At 37.8% G+C, this 19,441-nt stretch overlaps 1 protein-coding gene across 1 annotated transcript in view; it reads left to right on the top strand.

Moving 5' to 3' along the window:
- The window catches only part of myo16 (myosin XVI), a 247,081-nt gene that overhangs the window by 132,053 nt on the left and 95,587 nt on the right, over positions 1-19,441 (top strand). The window contains exons 18-22 of the mRNA XM_042334636.1: positions 7,964-8,081; positions 9,005-9,076; positions 9,180-9,321; positions 14,906-14,978; positions 17,228-17,380. Coding sequence (XP_042190570.1) covers positions 7,964-8,081; positions 9,005-9,076; positions 9,180-9,321; positions 14,906-14,978; positions 17,228-17,380 — 558 coding nt within the window. The remainder of the gene's footprint in view (positions 1-7,963; positions 8,082-9,004; positions 9,077-9,179; positions 9,322-14,905; positions 14,979-17,227; positions 17,381-19,441) is intronic.

Here is a 19,441-nt window from a genome sequence, read left to right as displayed (position 1 = left end):
GTGGTTGGAAGCACAAGTCTGAAGCAGAATTATCAAAATATTTTGTTATGTAGGGAACAAAAACAAAAGGAAATTGCATAGAAACATTTAATGAAGAACTGAAAAATAAAGAATTATATTCTGCTTTTACAATAGGAACAGCAGTGGTGGATCAGCATGGGCCGTAAAGTCTGAGAAAATCTGTGTTTTGTGCTGAGTTAACCCATCCTAGAGCCAGGTTGGCAATATGGAATAAACCTCCTCACAGCAATCCTGTGCGGAGAACTATGGAATCAAAGGAGGCAGCAAAGGTTCTACAAGGAGAGCTTGATACATATCCAAGAATAGGAAACACAATTACTCCATGCATGGTCTTGACAAGGGAGAAGCTAAAAGAGATAGGCGTGTTAGTTGACTCTGTCAAAACATGCGAGGCAGCAGTAAATAAGGCAAACATAATGCTGGGCTTGATTCTAAATCAGTTGGGTTTAGATTCCCAGACATCATTCTCAGGCTGTTCAGTGCTTTGTTCAGACCCTGAAAACCTGTTGCAGTTCTGGTCACTGCAACATAAGGGGGCCGTCCAGGCAGTGGCAGTGCAACAAAGATTATCTCCAAAGTTAGAAGAGTGAACCATGAGCATCAAATAGAGAAACTAGGGCTCTTCAGTCTTGAGAGAAGATGACTCAGAGGGGACTTCATAGTGACTTACAACATTTTAAAACCAGTTCAATACATTAGGATATATCATGGCAGTAGAACAAGAGGACATAGGTTTAGAATTTTAAACAGCAATTTGATGACAAATATCAGGAAGGTTTTCTCTGCCAGGAACAGATTGCCAGGAAGTGAGGAGAGGCCCAAGACAATAGTCTTGTTAAAAAAGCAGCTTCATGCAGTGAGGGGGTGGGGAAGAGTGGTAGGGTGGGTGTTCTGAAAGGATAAGATTGGGTGGACCAAAGTCAAAACCATCCCAATCTTATCCAGGTCAATCTTGTGATCTTATGATCCAGTGATCCTATGCTGGAGGTACATTTTACAATATATATATACATATATATAATATTGTGTGTAAGTGAATATGATTATGGTTGAGGTGGCATTGGGCTTGGCTACATCCCAATGGAATAGGAGATAGGATAGCAGGATCTAGATGTGGAACATTGTATTTCAAACAGTTGTGTCACATGCATACATTGTATTACACACGGTTCAAGTAAAGCTTCTTGTAAAGTTTCCAGTGTTTACTAGAGATTAATTATCTATGCTGGGAGTTTACATTGTGACATTCTAGAAACCTCAGGGGGTTTTGAGGCTATTTATTGTTACCAACAACAACTTGCATTTATCTAGAACCCTTCACACAGGAAAGTGTCCCGGAGCACTGCATAGAGGACACTGAGTGGGGGAAAGAGGAGGGGGAGGTGACCATAGGCGAGTTGAAGAAGTAAGTCTTGAGGGATTTAAAGATAAAAGAGGATGTGAGGCAGAAGGATTGAGGAAGGGTTAAGTGAACGACTGAAAATTGTGCAACTGCAAGTGATTAATCATCAGTATCCTGCTTTGAGTATCCTGGTCTTAAACAAGGCAATACAGACACATTTAATTATGTTTTATGTTCCTGCTCTGTCATGCATCTGTGTATGCATCATTGCCTACGTATTCTTGTATTTCAGTTTGATTTTCTTAGTTTTGTGGGAGCTTGTTTCTCTGTACATCAGTGTTTATATGCTTTTATGTGATTAAGGTACACACTTCAGATAAAGCTATATCATTCAAATCTGTGGCTATGATAAGTTACATCACCATGCATTTTTTTGCTGTGCGTCAGCATTCTGTTTATTTTTTATTTCATTTTGCTGAATTGCTGAAGGTGGGAGGATAAGATGATAAAGCGATTTTTAAAAAAAATGGAAATCCTAGGTTTTATGAATAGGTGTCTAGAATATAAAAGCGAAAAGGTAATGCTCAACCTGAATGAAACATTAGGCCAGAGTATAGTGTTCAGAATTGGCACCTCATCATGGTATGGATGTCAAGGCCATTGAGGAGATTCATTAAGATGATCCTAGTGCTGAGGGGTTTTGTTTATGAGGAAATATTGGAGAAACTTGGGATGTTTTCCCCAGAACAGGAAAGGTTAAGACGGAACCTGATAAAGTTTTTAAAATGGTGAGGGCTTTTGATAAAGTCAGTACAGAGAAATTGTTTACATTGGTTGCTTATTCAGTAACCAGAGGGCATTACGTGAAAGTGATTACCAAGGGAGCAGATAGGAAAGGGTTGTTAGTTGTGCAATGCCTTACCTGGAACCATGTTAGAGTCAGAATCCATATTGGATTAGAGGGAAATAGGTAAACAAATGCAAAAGGAGAAATTGTAAAAGGGGATAAGGAAAAGGTAGGAGAATACATCTAAATGGACAACTCCTTCAGAGAGTCAGTGATACACGATGGGCCAAATAGCCTCCTTTGGTGCTGTGAATTTCTATGATTCAATAATTTTACTTTTTTTTAATAAGGCTTTCAAAGATTTGGTACTTAATCTTAACACAATGTAAGGTCTGAGATGAGAATATTTTTTTTGTTTGTTCTTCACTTCTGGAGTTTGGTTTCCGTGGGAAAGGACTCAGGGATTTTTCTCAGATTGACGAGAGGTTATATTGAATGCATTTGTTTTTTTTGCCTGACTTCAGGCAAGATTCTGCTTCTGGCTTGTTTCCACTTTTGTGCTATCTCTTACTGTCCATGAAGTATTTGTTTCAACATAATGATAATTTTGATATAGTGATATAGTGCCTTATCATGTAATTGAGACGTCACACAGCACTTCATAGGATTTTTCTACGAAGTGTAATAACTGTAGTGACAAATAATTTCAAATTTTGATTTTCTTAGGTAGAAAATAGCGTTACTGAAATAGCAATCATCAACAACAATAACTTGTACTTATATAGCACCCCTCACACAGGGTAGCATCCCAGAGCCCTTGATAGTGGTGGAGCATGACGCCAAGCTGGAATGACGGGGAGGTGACTGTAGGCACAGTCGAAGGGGAAGATCTTCAGGCACGACCTGAAGATTGAGAAAGGTGGAGGGATAGAGGAAGAGCGGTACAAAGTTTCAGGGGCGTAGTGGCTGAAAGTGTGGCTATCAATAGTGGAACCAAAGGCACGAGGGACATGCAGGAGGCATCGGATAGTGGATTGGCTGGTAAGCAGGTCGGATAGATGGGGGTGCCAGGGCATGAAGGGATTTCACTGAGCCAATCCAAAATCTTGGTTTCCTTTTCGACCCTCAACTATCCTTCAAACCCCACATTCTTGCTGTGATTTGTTCCGCCTTTCCACACCTCCGTAACATTGTCTGCCTCCGCCAGTGCTTCACACTGCAGGTCACTGAGACCCTGATCCATGCTTTCATTACATCCCAGCTTGACTGCACCAACTGCCTGCTCACTGGACTTCTCAACTCTTCCCTCCACAACCAGCAGATTATTCAGAACTCTGCAGCTTATGTCCTCTCCCGCACCAGGCTCTGGGAACCTATCACCCCCATTCTTTCCCAGCTCCAGTTGCTCCCAATTCCTCAGAGAATCGAGGACAAAACCTCGTGTTCTTACCTTCAAGGGCCTCCACGACCTCTCCCGACCTCATAACCCCATATCCGCCTGTGCGCTCCTTCTGCTCGGCTGACACCCACCTGCTTCTAGTCCCCCGCACTTCCTGCCCCAGCATTGGCGGTCAGGCATTCAGCATCTATACCTCCACACTCTGGAACTCTATCCCGCAATCTCTCCACCTCACCACCTCTCTTGCCTGCTTCAAGTCCTGCCTGAAGACTTTCCTCTTTGACCGTGCCTTCAGCCACCAATCAATATTGACCAGAACATTGGGAGAACTCGGTTGCATATTGATTCCGTTTTTTTTAAAGAATTAATTTAAACATTAGATTATTTGAATGTATTTCACATATATATTACTCTGGTGTGGGTGGGGGGGGAACTTCGATCATTATGTCTTCCTTGCATCTTGTTAATCCTACAATCACGTCTTTGTTTTTTGCACTCAGATTAAATCAGTGTCTTAAAAAGCATGCATCATTTTTCATCTCAGTCTTCTTCTCTAACAAAAACAAGTTGTTAAGTTTTATGACTCTCTCTTCATAACTTAGAGCCTTGATCTCAGAATCATCCCTTTGGTTCTGCTCTGAAGCTTCCTCGACAGAACATGTGGCTTACGGAAAATGTAGGATGCAAATGAATTGCTGACTTGACCCATGAACCATCTCCAATTACTGTCCAATGAATGATATGCGACAAGCTGAATGTGGGGCCACAGCAACAACAGCATATGCTCAGTATTCAAGTAATAGGATACTGAGCCTCTTGAGTGCAAGTTGAGAAATCATGTAATGCAATCACAGAAGATGAGCTTTTCATAGAAACATGGAAATTTTCAACATAGAAGGAGGCTATTTGGCGCATTGTGTTGACTCTATGTTTGTGTTTCTAGATTCAATTTAAAACCTTTTTATTTTCAATTGCCAAACTCCTTCCCATCTTTTTAAGTGTATCATACATATTCAGCTACAGAGCTCTAGCTGAAGCTGAGAGCATTTGAGGTTTACTAAACAATAATATCCAACAGTATTTGCTGTCCTATAATCAGTATCGCAACACAGGTCTTCATAAAAACTCTTTGCATTTTGAAATTCTCTATAAAGATATTGAAACTTTAGGGGCAGATTATAGTACTGCCCATTTTGTTGTTTAGGATAAATTAATTGTGGTTATTCTTGTGTCTTTATCAAAAAGGAATGTACTTTTTTCAAATTTCATTTGAATATTTAGTGCAACGTCAATCTGGCACAGTTGTTCCATAATGAATGAAAAGTGTTAATTTTGTTTTGTTTGTGCTCTGTTTTTGTGTTGTGGGGATAATAATTACTACTGGAATATAGTTTTACAGTTATATAGTTTTATAGTTATATAGTTTTTCCCTGAGCATTTTCCCTGAATATTCTGAGCCTGATGAATCATGCTGGGATATTGTTGTTATGAGTATCACCGGTATCTCTGTTTGGCAGTGAGTGTGGTAAACAATTTGATCTGGTGAGGGGGTGGAAAATTCGACACATTTGCACAAGGAGTGAATTTTATTAAAGTGTGATTCATGTGCTTACGCAAGAGGCATCTGATGAAATGGAAAATCATTAGTGCCTTTGGAGTTGAACCCATTGACCAGTTTTTAATAATTAGAAATAAAATCTATCACTAAAGGATTGCTCCATGTATCCTTTCTTTGAGTAGAGACTGCAAAAATAGCTCTTTAAAATCTATGTCAAGGTCTAAGACCGGAATCAATAACATTTTCATTTGCAACAGATTAATAAATTATATGTAACTATGTCCATTGGTTTCACAGCAGACCAGAAGTATTGCATAAAACTGCTGTTCAAAGGCACTGGGTATATATATATATATTTAATCCACCAGAAGCCATTTCAATTGTCACAGATATTAGTTCCTGTGTTGGAAATCACCTAAATTATAATTGTAAAGGATTCTGACTTAGTCCCATTCTGGAGTTAATGTTGTCAGGCAAAGAATACTGCTCAGATGGCTATTGACCAGTTTGTAACATCCAATCTCCTTTTCTGTGTTTCTAGCAAGTCACCAGAAATTGTCTGCGCATACGAATTCTTAAACTATACTTAATGTTTGCAATGTTGAATTCATAAAATAATTATCCCCATACATCCCAAATCTTTACCAACTAGGTTTATTTTCTATATCTAGTTAGCAAAGAATAATCACATTTAAGATGTATTTTTGACTTGCACTCTACAGGTCAACATTGTAACATTATTATATACTAGCTTTACCCGTTGCAGCTATGCTTGCAACCAAAGGATCCAATATGGCACATAGACATTTCATCTTTATCTATACACCTGTGGGAGGACTCCTTTTGGAAGGACTCAATGGGAGGACTTGGCTCTTTAAAAATTCAATTTTGCGACTTAGCTTCGTCTGTATTCTTTATTATGTTCCCACCGCTTGGCTACGTGCGTGCTCTGTGATGCAAGAAGCCACAGCGCCATGGTCAGCCGGTGCAGCCACCTGGTGTAACTGCAATGAAAAACGCAAAACTCATGAAGGTTAGGAGATACTCGAAAACAAATATGCCCATGTCATTGCCAGATGCAAGATCTTTCCGATTAGGTATAAATCACGTCTCTTTGTCAATCGGTTATTGAGATCCTTCTTGAAACGCAGACAGACATTGTCATTTTATTAGTATAGAAAGAAGACAGAAGAAGATAGATAGATTGTTTAATTGTTCGCCATATAAATCTGCTTCTATATATTGAAAAATACTGAACATCATTATCCTATTACGCTCACTATAATCCTCCTAATCCTTATTGTGAATTTGACTCCAATATTGTATAAACTTTAGTCCCCAAACTGCAACATAAATTCCAGTACTTATACTTTACTAAATAAACATTTTCTAAAAAGAGAGTATTTCAAATGTCTGTTTGTGAATGTTGGTATAAAATAATATAACAAATGTCGATAATGTACCAAATTAGCACAATCAATTACAGAATATTGGCAATATTTACACTGGGGTCTAAACCCACTCTGTCTTCCCCCACCTCCGCTACAATGCCCGGCTCCGCCACTGTCTCATACCGCAGGCTGCCGAAACCCTCATACACAAATTCATAACATCCAGTTTGATTATGCAAACTCCTTGCTAACTCCCAACTCTTCCCTTCATAGGCTGCAGATCGTCCAGAATTCTGCAGTCCGTGTCCTCTCTCGCACCAGGCTCCGTAATCCTACCACCCTCGCCCGAGACCACTGGCTTCCCATCATACAAAGGACACAGCTCAAGATCCTGGTCCTCACCTTCAAAGCTCTCCATGGCCTTGGTGACCTCCTAACCCCCTACCAGTCTGCCCACTCCCTCCGCTCAGCAAGCTCCAGCTTGCTTCACCTCGCCGCCCCACCATTGGCGGGTGGGCTTTTAGCTACTCTGCCCCCACCCTCTGGAACTCCATCCCGCAGGCCACATCCCCTCCATTGCCTCCGTAAGACTCGTCTCAAGATCCTCCTCTTCAACCATGCCTTCGATCACCCTCCTTAACCCCTCCCCTCCACCCTTCCTGATCCCAATTCCCAGCTCGGGTCCGAAACACTGGTTGTCCAGCTCCTTGGTATGTCCTCCTGACGTGAAAGGCGCTATACAAATGTAATTTTGTTGTTGTAAAGTACAGGTTGGACTAATAGCCTATGGGCTAGTAATGTTCAGATGAATACAGGTTTGTATTACCATGAAAATGACTGCAGAATCACCACATTAGCTGTATAATGTAAATAACAGTACCCACATTGGACTGTCGGTCCAGCCAAATTTAGATTCAGTTAATATGTGGTTTGTCTACCTCGCAAGTCCAAAAAATACCACTAAGAGTTGTATTTGTTTCTGGCAAATAATAGAATTTGTCACAGGTTTGTGAAAGTCACTAAATTCTGTGACGATAGAAAGCATTTACTAACATGCCATCAAAATAGGAAACAAAAATTGATGTTTTTTTAATTTGATTCCCAGAAACACAGTTCTAAAATCTCAAAAATAAGTGAGTGGAACATTTCGATCTTACCTCCTCCTCAGAAAATATTTGGACCGTGCTTTGAGTCATTTAAAAACCTATGAAGTTTAATTCAACTGCTAATAAAGTTACCAACCATAAGAAATGTATATTTCTGTGCTTCAGTTGAATTATTAATAATTTATTAATAATTTCTGACTAGAAATGTAGTGTACACTGTATAAGATTGATTAAAAAAACTGTATAATGAATAAGGCTTTCTACAGCTTGATTATAGCTATATGTTGCAAAGAAGTAGGACAAACATTTTACACATTTAAAAAAAAAGTATCACATAATTTCATTTATTTCCGTTTCAGGAAGTTGAAAACCTGTTTTTGATTTTGTCTGCAATCTTGCATCTTGGGGACATCCAATTTCTAACTCTACCAGATGTTGAGGCCCCACACGTGTCAGATTTACAATTACTGGAACGAGGTCAGTAGGCTTGTATTTTTTCAGTTTGTAAACAATGCACTACATTCATAAATGTTTGAGTTAAAGTTAATATATCTAGTTTCTAATGTGTGTGTGATTGTTAGTGAGTAATTTTGTTACTCAGTTGTTATGTGGGATTGATTGTTTGTGTGGTTATGATAGTGTGTGATTTTCAGTGTTTGTGATTGTGATTAGACTGTTATTAGTGTGAACCAGTGTTGGTGTGTGTGCTATTGTTGGCGTATTAGCGTGTGTATTGTTTGTATGAATATTTCTGTAAGTGTGAGAGTGCTAATAGAAGACACCAGCAGATGGAAGCATTGCAAACTTAATACTTCATACTATAACTTTGCATTCTACATATAGCAAGAAGAAATCCAGTATATTAATAATCCTTGCATATAATATTTTACTATATTATGTAGTCGAAACATCTCGAAGTGCTTCGCGGGACTTACTATAAATTTTATTTGGGGGACTGTTCACGAGGATATGAGGAGAAACTCCCTTCCCTTTTTGAATAGTTCCACTATTTCTGGTTTATCCAACAGAATTGCTGACGTTTTTCCAGTAAGACTAGTTTTTCTCATTCATAAATGTGCATAAACATAGTGTAAATAGGTTTCACTATAATTAGTTTAGTACAATTTACTAGTCAAAAAAGTTATGCAGGATTTTATTATGTAAATACCACAAAGTTTAGAAATCAAAAGGGCCATTGTCCTCACAGAAATTAAACACCAACTGGAACAGATTGGTAGTTCCTGATCTTGAACATTTTAAAGGTTGCAGATTCAAAGTGTCAGAGTTTAGTTAACAGGTGTGTTAGGTGAGCAACATATTACGTGATTCTATTTAATTATATTTATCCACTAATGCTACGAGTTAAACTGACAAATAACTTAATATAAATTTGTTTTCAGTGGCCAGTATTCTGCAGGTGTCATCTGATGACTTGACTTCAGCCTTAACATCTGACGTTCAGTATTTTAAAGGTAATGTTGATGTGTGTTAATCTGCATCAATTTCAATACAAAGTAAACATCAAAAAATAGTGAAAAATAAATGAGCTGAATTCTTTCTATTCTTTCACTTCAGGAGATATAATTATGCGAAGACATACAGTAGATGTGGCAAATTTTTATCGTGATCTTCTGGCAAAGTCGCTTTATAGCCGTCTTTTTAGCTTTTTGGTGAATACCATCAATTGCTACCTGCAGAATCAGGACGAGAGTGAAAGGTAAGTCTTGATACCATTACAATGTCTAATAAGTCTTAAATAAATGATTTGTTTTAGATAATGGGGCAGTTATCATGAGTTGCTGGTCACCCTGTATGAATATATATTCCCAAATCAATTATTTTATGAAATCTATCTGAACCTTTATAAAACATCATCGCTGGACTGCCTCTTGGGCCCAGACAACCATTTATATTGCGGTGATCAGAACTGTATGCAGTATTCAAGTTATGGTCTTATCAGAGCAGCGTACAGTCTCTGTATGACATTTAGGAATCTAAACTCAACTGATTTAGCAACATAACCAGCATCCTGTTTCCTTTGTTTAATGCCACCTCACCATGTTTTGACATATCGAGTAATGAGTTAACTAACACCCCTAGATCTCTTTCAGCTTCCCCCTTGGCAAACATAAGTGACAAAATTAAAGATATTTTTAAGTACCATGCAGACGCTATTTATAAATGATAAACGTTTACCGTTAAGGAGCACACTCAAAGAATATCAGTTGATCTAATCAGGATCAGATACTGTATTAAAGTGAGTTTTTGTTTGTCTGAGAACTGTGACATTGTCCAACATCAAGTAGTCAATAATATGTTAATTCTCAGTTAGGCCACTGGATGGAGTTCTCATAATTAGCAAACCGATTGCCATGTTTTTACTTGATTCTAGCCTTTCTTAAACTGCACAATTTTCTATACAGATTTTGTATATTTTCACTCAATTAGATTTTTTATATATTTAAACACTATATTAGCTTTGCATTATAAATCACTGTTGTTCCACATGCATATAACTTATAGTTTAAAATGACTACCTGGTGAGGTGGTTATGGGAGGAGTATAATTATATCTTTACATTATAAACAGAGTGGGTGTGAATCAAATTGTTTCATTTTCCATTTGTATCTTAAAAGACTTTGAACACATCAATGGATGTTCACACAAACATTCAAGGAACTGTTCTTCAGTGTTACTAAAAAGTCAGTCAAGCCTTTTTAATAATGTTAAAACACAAACACCTATTTCAGAGGCCTGTGTTCGTGGAGAGCTTTGCAAACAGATTTTTAACAGTCCCCAATGTGAGGAAGAATGGGAAGTATAAATGAGGCTCTTCACTCCATATAAGTCTGCTGCTGGAAGGGAAATACGTGCCTTTGCCTATAGCAGTATAAACATGACATCAAGTGGGTATTGGTATTGCATTGAATGAATCAAAATAGAGAAAACATAAAAACACTAATGCAGTGCTCCCAACCTATTTTTGAACCTCTAATTATGATACATTTAATAAATTTGACCAAGTAATTCCAAATTACATTGTTTTCACGCATGTAGACTGTCCAATTAAAATATGTATTTGATGTGTTTTAATACTGGTATGGGCAAGATCAGAATAAATGGGACATTTTGGGTTAATCTAAATGCAACCTCTCAATTTCACTCCACTTCCTCAGACACCAATCTGGGAAAATAATTATTTTAAGACTTACCAACATCAGTTTGGCTTGTTCGACAGGCATTTCCTAGTTACTGTATTCTTACAAGCGTGGACTGCCCAGTGAGCAGTTAACTCCACCAGCAATGTTCTGTTTCACAGGCGAGATTTCAAACAAAAACAACAATTTGCCTTTAGAAAGCAGCTTTCACACAGGAAAATGTCTCAAAGTGCTTCACAAAGATGGATTGGAAGTTTGAGGAAGTTGTTAGATTTTTAGCAGGGTTTTTAAAATTGGGTGGAGGGGTGGGCTGTGATATGGAGTAATCTGGGAGTGAGTTCCAAAGATTAGGGGCAAAATAGTTACAGTAACCAAAAATAGGCCTTCTGACCCTGGGGCAGAGGATGGCCCCGTGAACCAACCCTGGGTTATCAGATCGGTGGTGGGGGGAAATGGCTGGGAGAGTAGGACTACAAGATAGGTAGGGTGAGACAGGTGTGTGGGCATTTAAAGAATGCATCATGGTACATTGAATTATGAACCCGTGTTATAAAGATGGGATTCTGCTCATTGGACTATCCAGAGAGACAGTGAAGGCAAATTTACGTTTAAAAAAAATTCCATTCAGCCATTGGCAATGTTGGCTACTAATGGGATTTTCTATTATATTCACACATTATCAAAGACAGTATGCATAATCTGCATAGAACTTTTAACCCATTTTATCTACAAATTTAAGAAGGTTATTACATAGCTATCTGGCGAAGAATTCATTTGAGGGGAGTGAAAGATGACGCAATATGGGATTATACAACAACAATAACTTGGATTTATATAACGCCCTCCACGCCAGATGGCGTCTCAGAGCGCTTTACAGTTTAGGATCCCGGGACTGAGCCAGGGGGAGGGGTGGGAAGGTGACCAAAGGCGCAGTCGAAAAGAAATACACAATGTAGAGACCTGAAAATGGAAAGGGAGGGAGCGAGACGAAGGGAGTGAGGAAGGCAGTTCCAGAGTTTAGGTTTCTTTGTATGACAAAATATGTAGCTGCCACTGGGCATTTACATCACACTGATCTTTTGTACATTTTGATGTTCATAAGCGGTGGGTGATGCTGAAACCCTATCTGAACAATCTGTATTAATAATGGCTTTTTCTATTCAGTAACTCTGAAAAAATAAACATTTTATTAGCCTGGTGGCTTCTTTTAAATCAGAGTTGCAAATGGTTAATTAAGACCACCATATTATATTATATTTTAACTTTTAAAAAAAATCTGCTTTGAAGTTGTCCAGTGACTCCTTTAGTTAAAATGGCTTTGGTTAACCAAAACTGCAGTACAATATTTAGTGATTTTTTTAATTAATCCGAGTTTTAATTCATCTCAATGAAACCAATTGCTTAAAACCAAGCAAAGAAACAGAGGACCCAATAAATGAATATAATGGCAGATTCAAGGTCAAGCATCGATGTACTACTGCTTAGAATAGAAAGCATTATGCAAAGTATTTTATTTCCACCTTCAATCAATAATGATCTGATATAACTGGATATTAAGGACACATTCACTTTGGAGAAAATAATTGGAATTTATAGCACTCTATCATTGTCCCAATGTCCCAAAGTGCTCCAAAGGTAATTATTGTCAAGTATAGTGACTATCTATATTTGCAATTTGACTTTGAGCTCAGTTTTTGCCAATGCAAATTGTTTGTTCCAGAAAGTTGAAAGAAAGGTAAGTGATAGGTTTTAGAGATAAAAAAAAATAAGGGGAAAGAAATATTAGAATAAGCGTTAAAAAGATCAAGTAGAAAATAGTAAAAACATAAAATAAATAAAAAGAATGATACTTCATTTGATAAAGCGCCCTATCACATTGTCAAGATGGCTAAAAGCGCTTCACAGGATTTTGCTTCACAGGGTAGTATTTGTAGGCAAATGCTGCTGTCAGTTTTCACACAGCAATGTCCCACAAATAGTCATGAAGTGTATGATCATCCAATTATTCATCCAAAGGACAGCACCTCCAGCAATGCACCAAATCCCAGCACTGCGCTAAAGTGCCACCCTAAACTACAACAACAACAAAATTACATTTGTAAAGCACCTTTCACTTTGGGAGGACGTCCCAAGGCGCTGGACAGACAGAGTTTTGGACCTGAGCTGAGGGTTGGGATTGGGGAGGGTGGAGGGCAGGTGGGGAAGCAGGGAGATCGAAAGTACGGTCGAAGAGGAGGGTCTTGAGGTGGTTCTTGAAGAAGGCAAGAGAGGGGGCAAGGTGAAGGGACTGTGGGATGGAGCTCCAGAGGCTGCAGGCAGAGTGGCAGAAGGTCCGACCACTAATCGTGGGGCGAGCGAGGCAGGGGACATCAAGCAGACCAAAGCCCGCTGAGCGGAGGGAGCGAGCAGGATGGTAGAGGGTTAGGAGGTCGCAGAGGTGGGGAGGAGCAAGACCATGGAGGGCTTTGAAGGTGAGGACCAGGATCTTGAACTATATCCTCTGTTTGATGGGAAGCCAGTGGAGTCAGGTGAGGATGGGGGTGATAGAGTCATGGAGCCTGGTGCGGGAGAGGACACGGGCTGCAAAGTAAGGAGATAATAGGAAAAACTATGGGGATAATAGGAAAAAGTCACATTTGTCAGATAAAAAAAAGACAGAAGAGCAAGCATTTATGATATATTTAAAATTGTCTTTTTCTGGTTATTCATTGTTGGAGGTAGGGTTAATCGCACAGTAATAAAGCAATCCTGATGATTGAGTGGCTTCATTGCGGACAATAAGTTTTTTTCCAGCAGCATCGTCAGACCACAGAGATTGATTCTTCATTGACCTGCCATCAATCTAGGGGTTAAGAATCAAATAAATGCTTGCTGTTCAGTGAATTGGTCCGTGTATGACTGAAACAAACTTTGTTATTTTATCTGAGTTTTGGTATACTGCTGTGTGAATCATTGGCTGCTAATTCCTCCTCCATGCAATTGTTTGCAAGATAAACAAGTCTGATTGAACTGCAAAGTTTATAATGTTGTTGAATAAATGTGCATAGAAAGACATGAGACCTAACTAGATTTGCACCAAATATAGATCTTGGCAGGTGCAAATTGGTGACAGTGTTCATTTACATCATAGCCACAGTTAAATTCTACACTTTGAAGTAAAATCCTGTGAAGCTCTTTGATACTTCTTTCCAATGTGAAAGCATTTTATCAAACATAAAGATTCTTCTTCTTTTTGTTGGTGTATACAATTTTAATTTTAAAACTGCCTAATAACAATCATTTAATCATTTAATAGTGATAACATCAGAAGACGGATAAGTTACTGATTCTTGGCTTGTAAAATCACATACAAACCAAATAAAAAGTGGAGAAAAAAAATGGTAACATTTGTAGTATTTCTGCTGTGTTCTATTACTTAATTATTGTGTGTTTAAAAAAAACATGTGTCAGCTTGGTTCAATGGAGCACTTTCACCTCTTAGTCAGAAGGTAGTGGGATGAAATCCCATGTCGGGTCTGTGCTGTGCAGCTACAAGCATGATTTTGGTAATAAAAAAACTAATATAATCCCTGCATTTGATATAGTGCCTCGTGATGTCTCAAAAATATTTCACAAGATTCACTGTGAAGTGTAGTCAATTGTAAGTGAATGGAACAGCCAATTTTCAGATAGCAATGTCCCACAAAAAGATTTGAAGTAAATTAACTGATGATTATCTGGGGGATGACTCTGAGGGAACGTTTCAAATTATGTCATGGAATCTTTAATGTCCACCTGGATAGGCATTTGAGACTTCGGTTTACGTCTCATGCAAAGACACCTCCAACAAAGTAGTGCTTCACTGCACTGTATTGGAGTGTAAGCCTGGAATTTAAGATTAAAGTAACCATTTGGGGGTTTGAACCCACAACTGCCTGTCTCAGATGTGAGAATGCTATGAATTGAGTGTGGCTGGCAAAGAAACTGTTTAGCATTTGTTTTGACACAATAATATAAAACTTTATTTGCCAAAAAGAACCCCGTAATTCAATGCACTCAGAAACTACAGGAACATTTCCAAATTGAGTGCCAACATTTATTTTGAGGCAGCTTTATCATCACCAATGGCTTTCATATATTTCTCTGCTTCCTTTCATGTTGCAGTGGCTCAACACTTGAAATTGGAATATTGGACATATTTGGCTTTGAAGAATTCCAGAAAAATGCCTATGAACAGGTGGGCAGTGCCAATGAGTGCTGTGAGTACTGCATAAGTACTGATGATAGGATTACATCTTCTGAACGAGCATTTGGCAATGCGTTTGACAATAGAGAAGTCTGAGTACTGTCCAAAACAGCCTAGTTGCGAGAACACAAATCACAATAGAGACAAAACAACAGCCAGCTTTCTTTCAGTGATTTGCAAACAGATGATATCGTTCTAAGCAAAGGGGTTAAAAATATTATCAACACTCTGAATTTGTGAAATTTCTAGTAATATTCCTACTTGGCCCTAATATAACAGCAGATTACAGTCCCTTATTCTCCCTAGTTGGTGAGAAGGCCTTGCATTATTATTTGGTTAATTGGTCTGGCAGGTTTGGAAACCCATTACCATGCTTAAGAGTATCCAAACCAAACTACAGAGGTTCCCACATATGCATGGTGTTCCATTTCCAGACTGATCAACAAAAAGAAGCCTCCCTGGACCAGGGAGAGTGAAGCAGTGCTGTTACTGAGGGATGTACTATTGAACATTTGAACTAAAATGTTGCATAGTGCTTCGACATAACGAAAACACAAAAACAAAACTATTTTCATTAAAATACATGGTATGGGAAAGAGAAGTGAAGACACTGCCCTTTTGACAATGTCCACATAAGGTATCATTTTGCATCGTGTTTTTAGAAAATAAATAGGTTTATTAAGTCCTAAGGTCAACCCATCATCTATGTGGAGTCTTTGTATTTGTGCTGGAAAGATTCAAGCTGTTTATATTTGGAGTGGGCTCAGACATGTGAAGAATGTTAGTGGTGAGAAATGGAATATTTTCTCTTCCTTTTCACCATATCAATATCAAGGACACTCAGGTCAGATGTAGTGTGTAAGAGATGTAGAAAAACTCCCTTGACATTACTCTTAGAGTTTATCGCATGCTGATAATTGCTAAAAATAGTTATCTTTTCATTGCATCTTTATAATTGAATTGAGTATATTAATTTCTTAATGAATATACACCCCTTGGTCAGGATTTTTGAATATTCGTAAAAATATTAACAACGACATTTAACAGTCTTATGTAAATTGATTCATTAACTCAGCTCAGTTCAATCTTACCTTATAATGCTTAAAGCATCACTGGTTGTTTCCAGCACTTAGGCTGTCCTACACTTCTTGCTGAAGGTCTGTTGCAAGTGATCTGTGATCGCTGAAAATAGAAGACGAAAATGTTTTTTTAATGTATGACACTTTAATATTCAGTGTGTAAATTTGTGATCAATGAATTACAAGTATTCATTTTGGAATCATTGTTAGTCTGAAGCACAATTATACATTACTATAGAGTCTTATAGTTTTAAAGGTAAAATATTTCAGGAACTTTTCAGCTTAATACATGGCCACAATTCACCCAAACAGACCATAGGGATGTCGGAGCACCTAGTGTACAATGAAAACATAACTTGATCATAGCATGTGGACTGGTGTCCATGTTTGCTGGAGATGGATATTACCTCTCTGTAAAACACTTTTCAATGGTTGTACCTGGAACGTGACCACATCTGACTCTTGACTCATTGAACCTAACTGGTGAGATCACTTAACCGAGTCAACCCATTTTTTGAACCCCCCCGACTTCATCAATTCTTGTTGCAGTCCCATAGCCCGTTTCCAGTATTGCTTCATGAGATACCACGTACCATAAACCACACTAAGGGGGACAACAACATTTTGGCTTAACTATTGAGGCAAAACCAGGGTGATCGCCCTGAATTTTATCAATATGATTGAATCAAAAGGCAGTCCTAAAATTACAAGGGTATAGTTTCTCACAGAGAATAGCGTTTCAGTGTCACTTCATGCAATCTGGCTTAACTCAAATTGAGGATGATACTGAACGTCTTAGCGCTAGCTTCAGGCCCAGCTATTGCACCTAAGTTTGGGAGTGGAGGGAAGGGATTCACACTCGCATTAAGTCTTTAGTAATGGACAGAATAATTTGATGTTTATTTTCACATTCAAAAGCCTATCAAACTTATTAAGAAATATCAAATTTTCACCACATAGATGTAATTCAACATCATAATCCACCACTAAAACTTGGGTTATTGGTAATCCTTTCCACATACTTCCATATCTGGAACATGCAACAACAGGACACAGACTCACTGTGTCCAGGAGATGGATGTTAATTAATCCTTATCATCACACATGCTTTATATTTGTGGCCAAATGTTTGAAGTAAATAAATCTCTCTGTACCTTTCAGCTTTGTATCAATATGACCAATGAGAAGATCCATCAGTATCTCAATGAGGTGCTCTTTCAGCTGCAGCAAGTCGAATGTGTGCAGGAAGGTGTCACCACGGAAACAATCTACTCTCCTGGCAACCACCAGGCAGTCCTGGATTTCTTTTTCCAGGTACACTTTAAATATTTGTGATGAGATGGTGAAATTATCATTTATGGTTGATCGTTTTGAATGTTAATGATATTTGTGGTAAATTTAACAATGATTCAAATTCACTCCGTGTTGTACTCAGTCATGAGCTAACATTAGGTATTGTGATGATCTAGTTTTCTCAGATATCTTGATTGTAGTTGTCTCTTACAAAAAACCCACAAATTGATCGGAAAACAACTTTTTAGTGGCTTGAGAATACAGATAAAGTAAGAATATGGGGGTTTAATGGGTTGTGTTAGTAGGTGTGAATTTCATTCTTTTTACATCACCCCAGAGAGTCATGGACAAAGGTTGGAGTAAAATCAGTTAAAAGTGAGAATTATCACTGCTGATAACTATTAAATGATATGAAGTAAATTGACATTAAATATTATTGGTGATAAAATCTCTTGTTATTTTGTGTTGATAAACCATTTAATAGTTATCACTTGGCGATAATTATCGCTTCAAATTTATTATGAAATGTATATCTTATCCCATTATCTCATTTAGATTAGGGCTGTCAATGCATCATTGGACTTCCACAGAAATAATAGAGATAAACAGATATTTGGGCAATAGAAGTATTAAGGGTATGACAAAAGAGCAGGGCTTTTGGATTAAAAGGTCTGCCAAATCTGATAGACTGGTAGAACAGGCTTGATGGGCTGAGTGGCTTCCTCCTGTTCCAGTTTACCAATATGCCTATATTCAAAAATAGCAAGCAATGTATTACAATATGTACAGCTGTGTATTTCTTTCTTAACTGGACAGTCATTTTCAATTAATTCTAAGTGGGTCAAATTTCTAAATGTATTCAACCAGCCCATTTGAATTTGATCTGAATTTGAAATTGGTTAAAATCTCATCTAATTAAAATAGAGCATATACCAATGGGAAATATGAATGCCTAGTCTACGTCAAGAATAAAAAAAGGCAAGTGAAACATAAAAGGCTTAATATACCCACTTTTTAAATGAATTTATTTTTCTAATTTAACTGGGCATTATTTTAAGCGTTCATAATACTCTATTATGTCTTGCAAACTATATTTCCTCTGACATATTGCAAAAAAAATTTGGACAGCGCTGCACAGGGAAAAAAATGCCAACACTTCTCGATTTAACTCTTCTCTTACTTCTTTGAACCCTGATGATGTTCTGCAATTTTAGGTCTTTAAAAAGAGCTTGAATATAGTAGACTTGATAGCAGTAGTCAGATGAGGAGAAGCAGTTCCAGATGCAATATTATCACACTGTTAAAAAGAATCATTACCCATGGACCGATCAAGTTAATTTACTCTTGTCTCAACAACAGATGTGTGAATTATTGTCGTCTTCAAGGCCTGATACATGATGCCCCTGTTATTAGTATTTGTCAGCTGTGCTTTATGCAAGGTAATACAAAATATACAGATTTTTAAGTGGTAAAAATGCATGGACTTTGTCAAACTGGAAATGGTTTTGCAAGTAGAAAAATGGATTTCTCCATACTGGTTGTAATTCTGATAGTGGTATTTTCAAAACGCTGAACTTGTCCTTGTTTGAATATTGTTTTAATTGATATTATGATTGATAGACTGTAAGAGAAGATTTTTGTGTTGGGTGGAATAAATCATAATGAGATTCCTCATTGTGCTGATGCAATGTAATTGTGCCTACAAGGGTTAATGTGGAATAAGAGGTTGTGTGTTTGTGTATATGTACAGGGAATACTCAAATTAAAAATCCCAGAGATGTACATTTTCTTCCACACCATATCATACTTTACAGTTTCTGATCTCTATCTTATATCGGACAGTGATAAATTACAATCTAATTTATGACATTTGTAACAGGTATGGGAAGTGCTAATTACCACTTCTGTTTGTGGCTGAATTTGGGATATTCACAAAGTGTCTGATTGCAATTATCAAAAGTTGCCAAAGTGTGAATCAATGGCAGAGCACAAAATAGACAGCCGTTGAGAGATAATGTTTTGCTCTTGCCACTTTATTACATTTTTGCTGCTTTTTAAAAGTTGCAATGAGCTGGGTTGTGC

The sequence above is a fragment of the Callorhinchus milii genome, unplaced genomic scaffold (genome assembly GCF_018977255.1).
Source record: "Callorhinchus milii isolate IMCB2004 unplaced genomic scaffold, IMCB_Cmil_1.0 Scaffold4, whole genome shotgun sequence".
Lineage (NCBI taxonomy): Eukaryota > Metazoa > Chordata > Chondrichthyes > Chimaeriformes > Callorhinchidae > Callorhinchus > Callorhinchus milii.
This window is presented reverse-complemented; position numbering and strand designations above follow the sequence as displayed.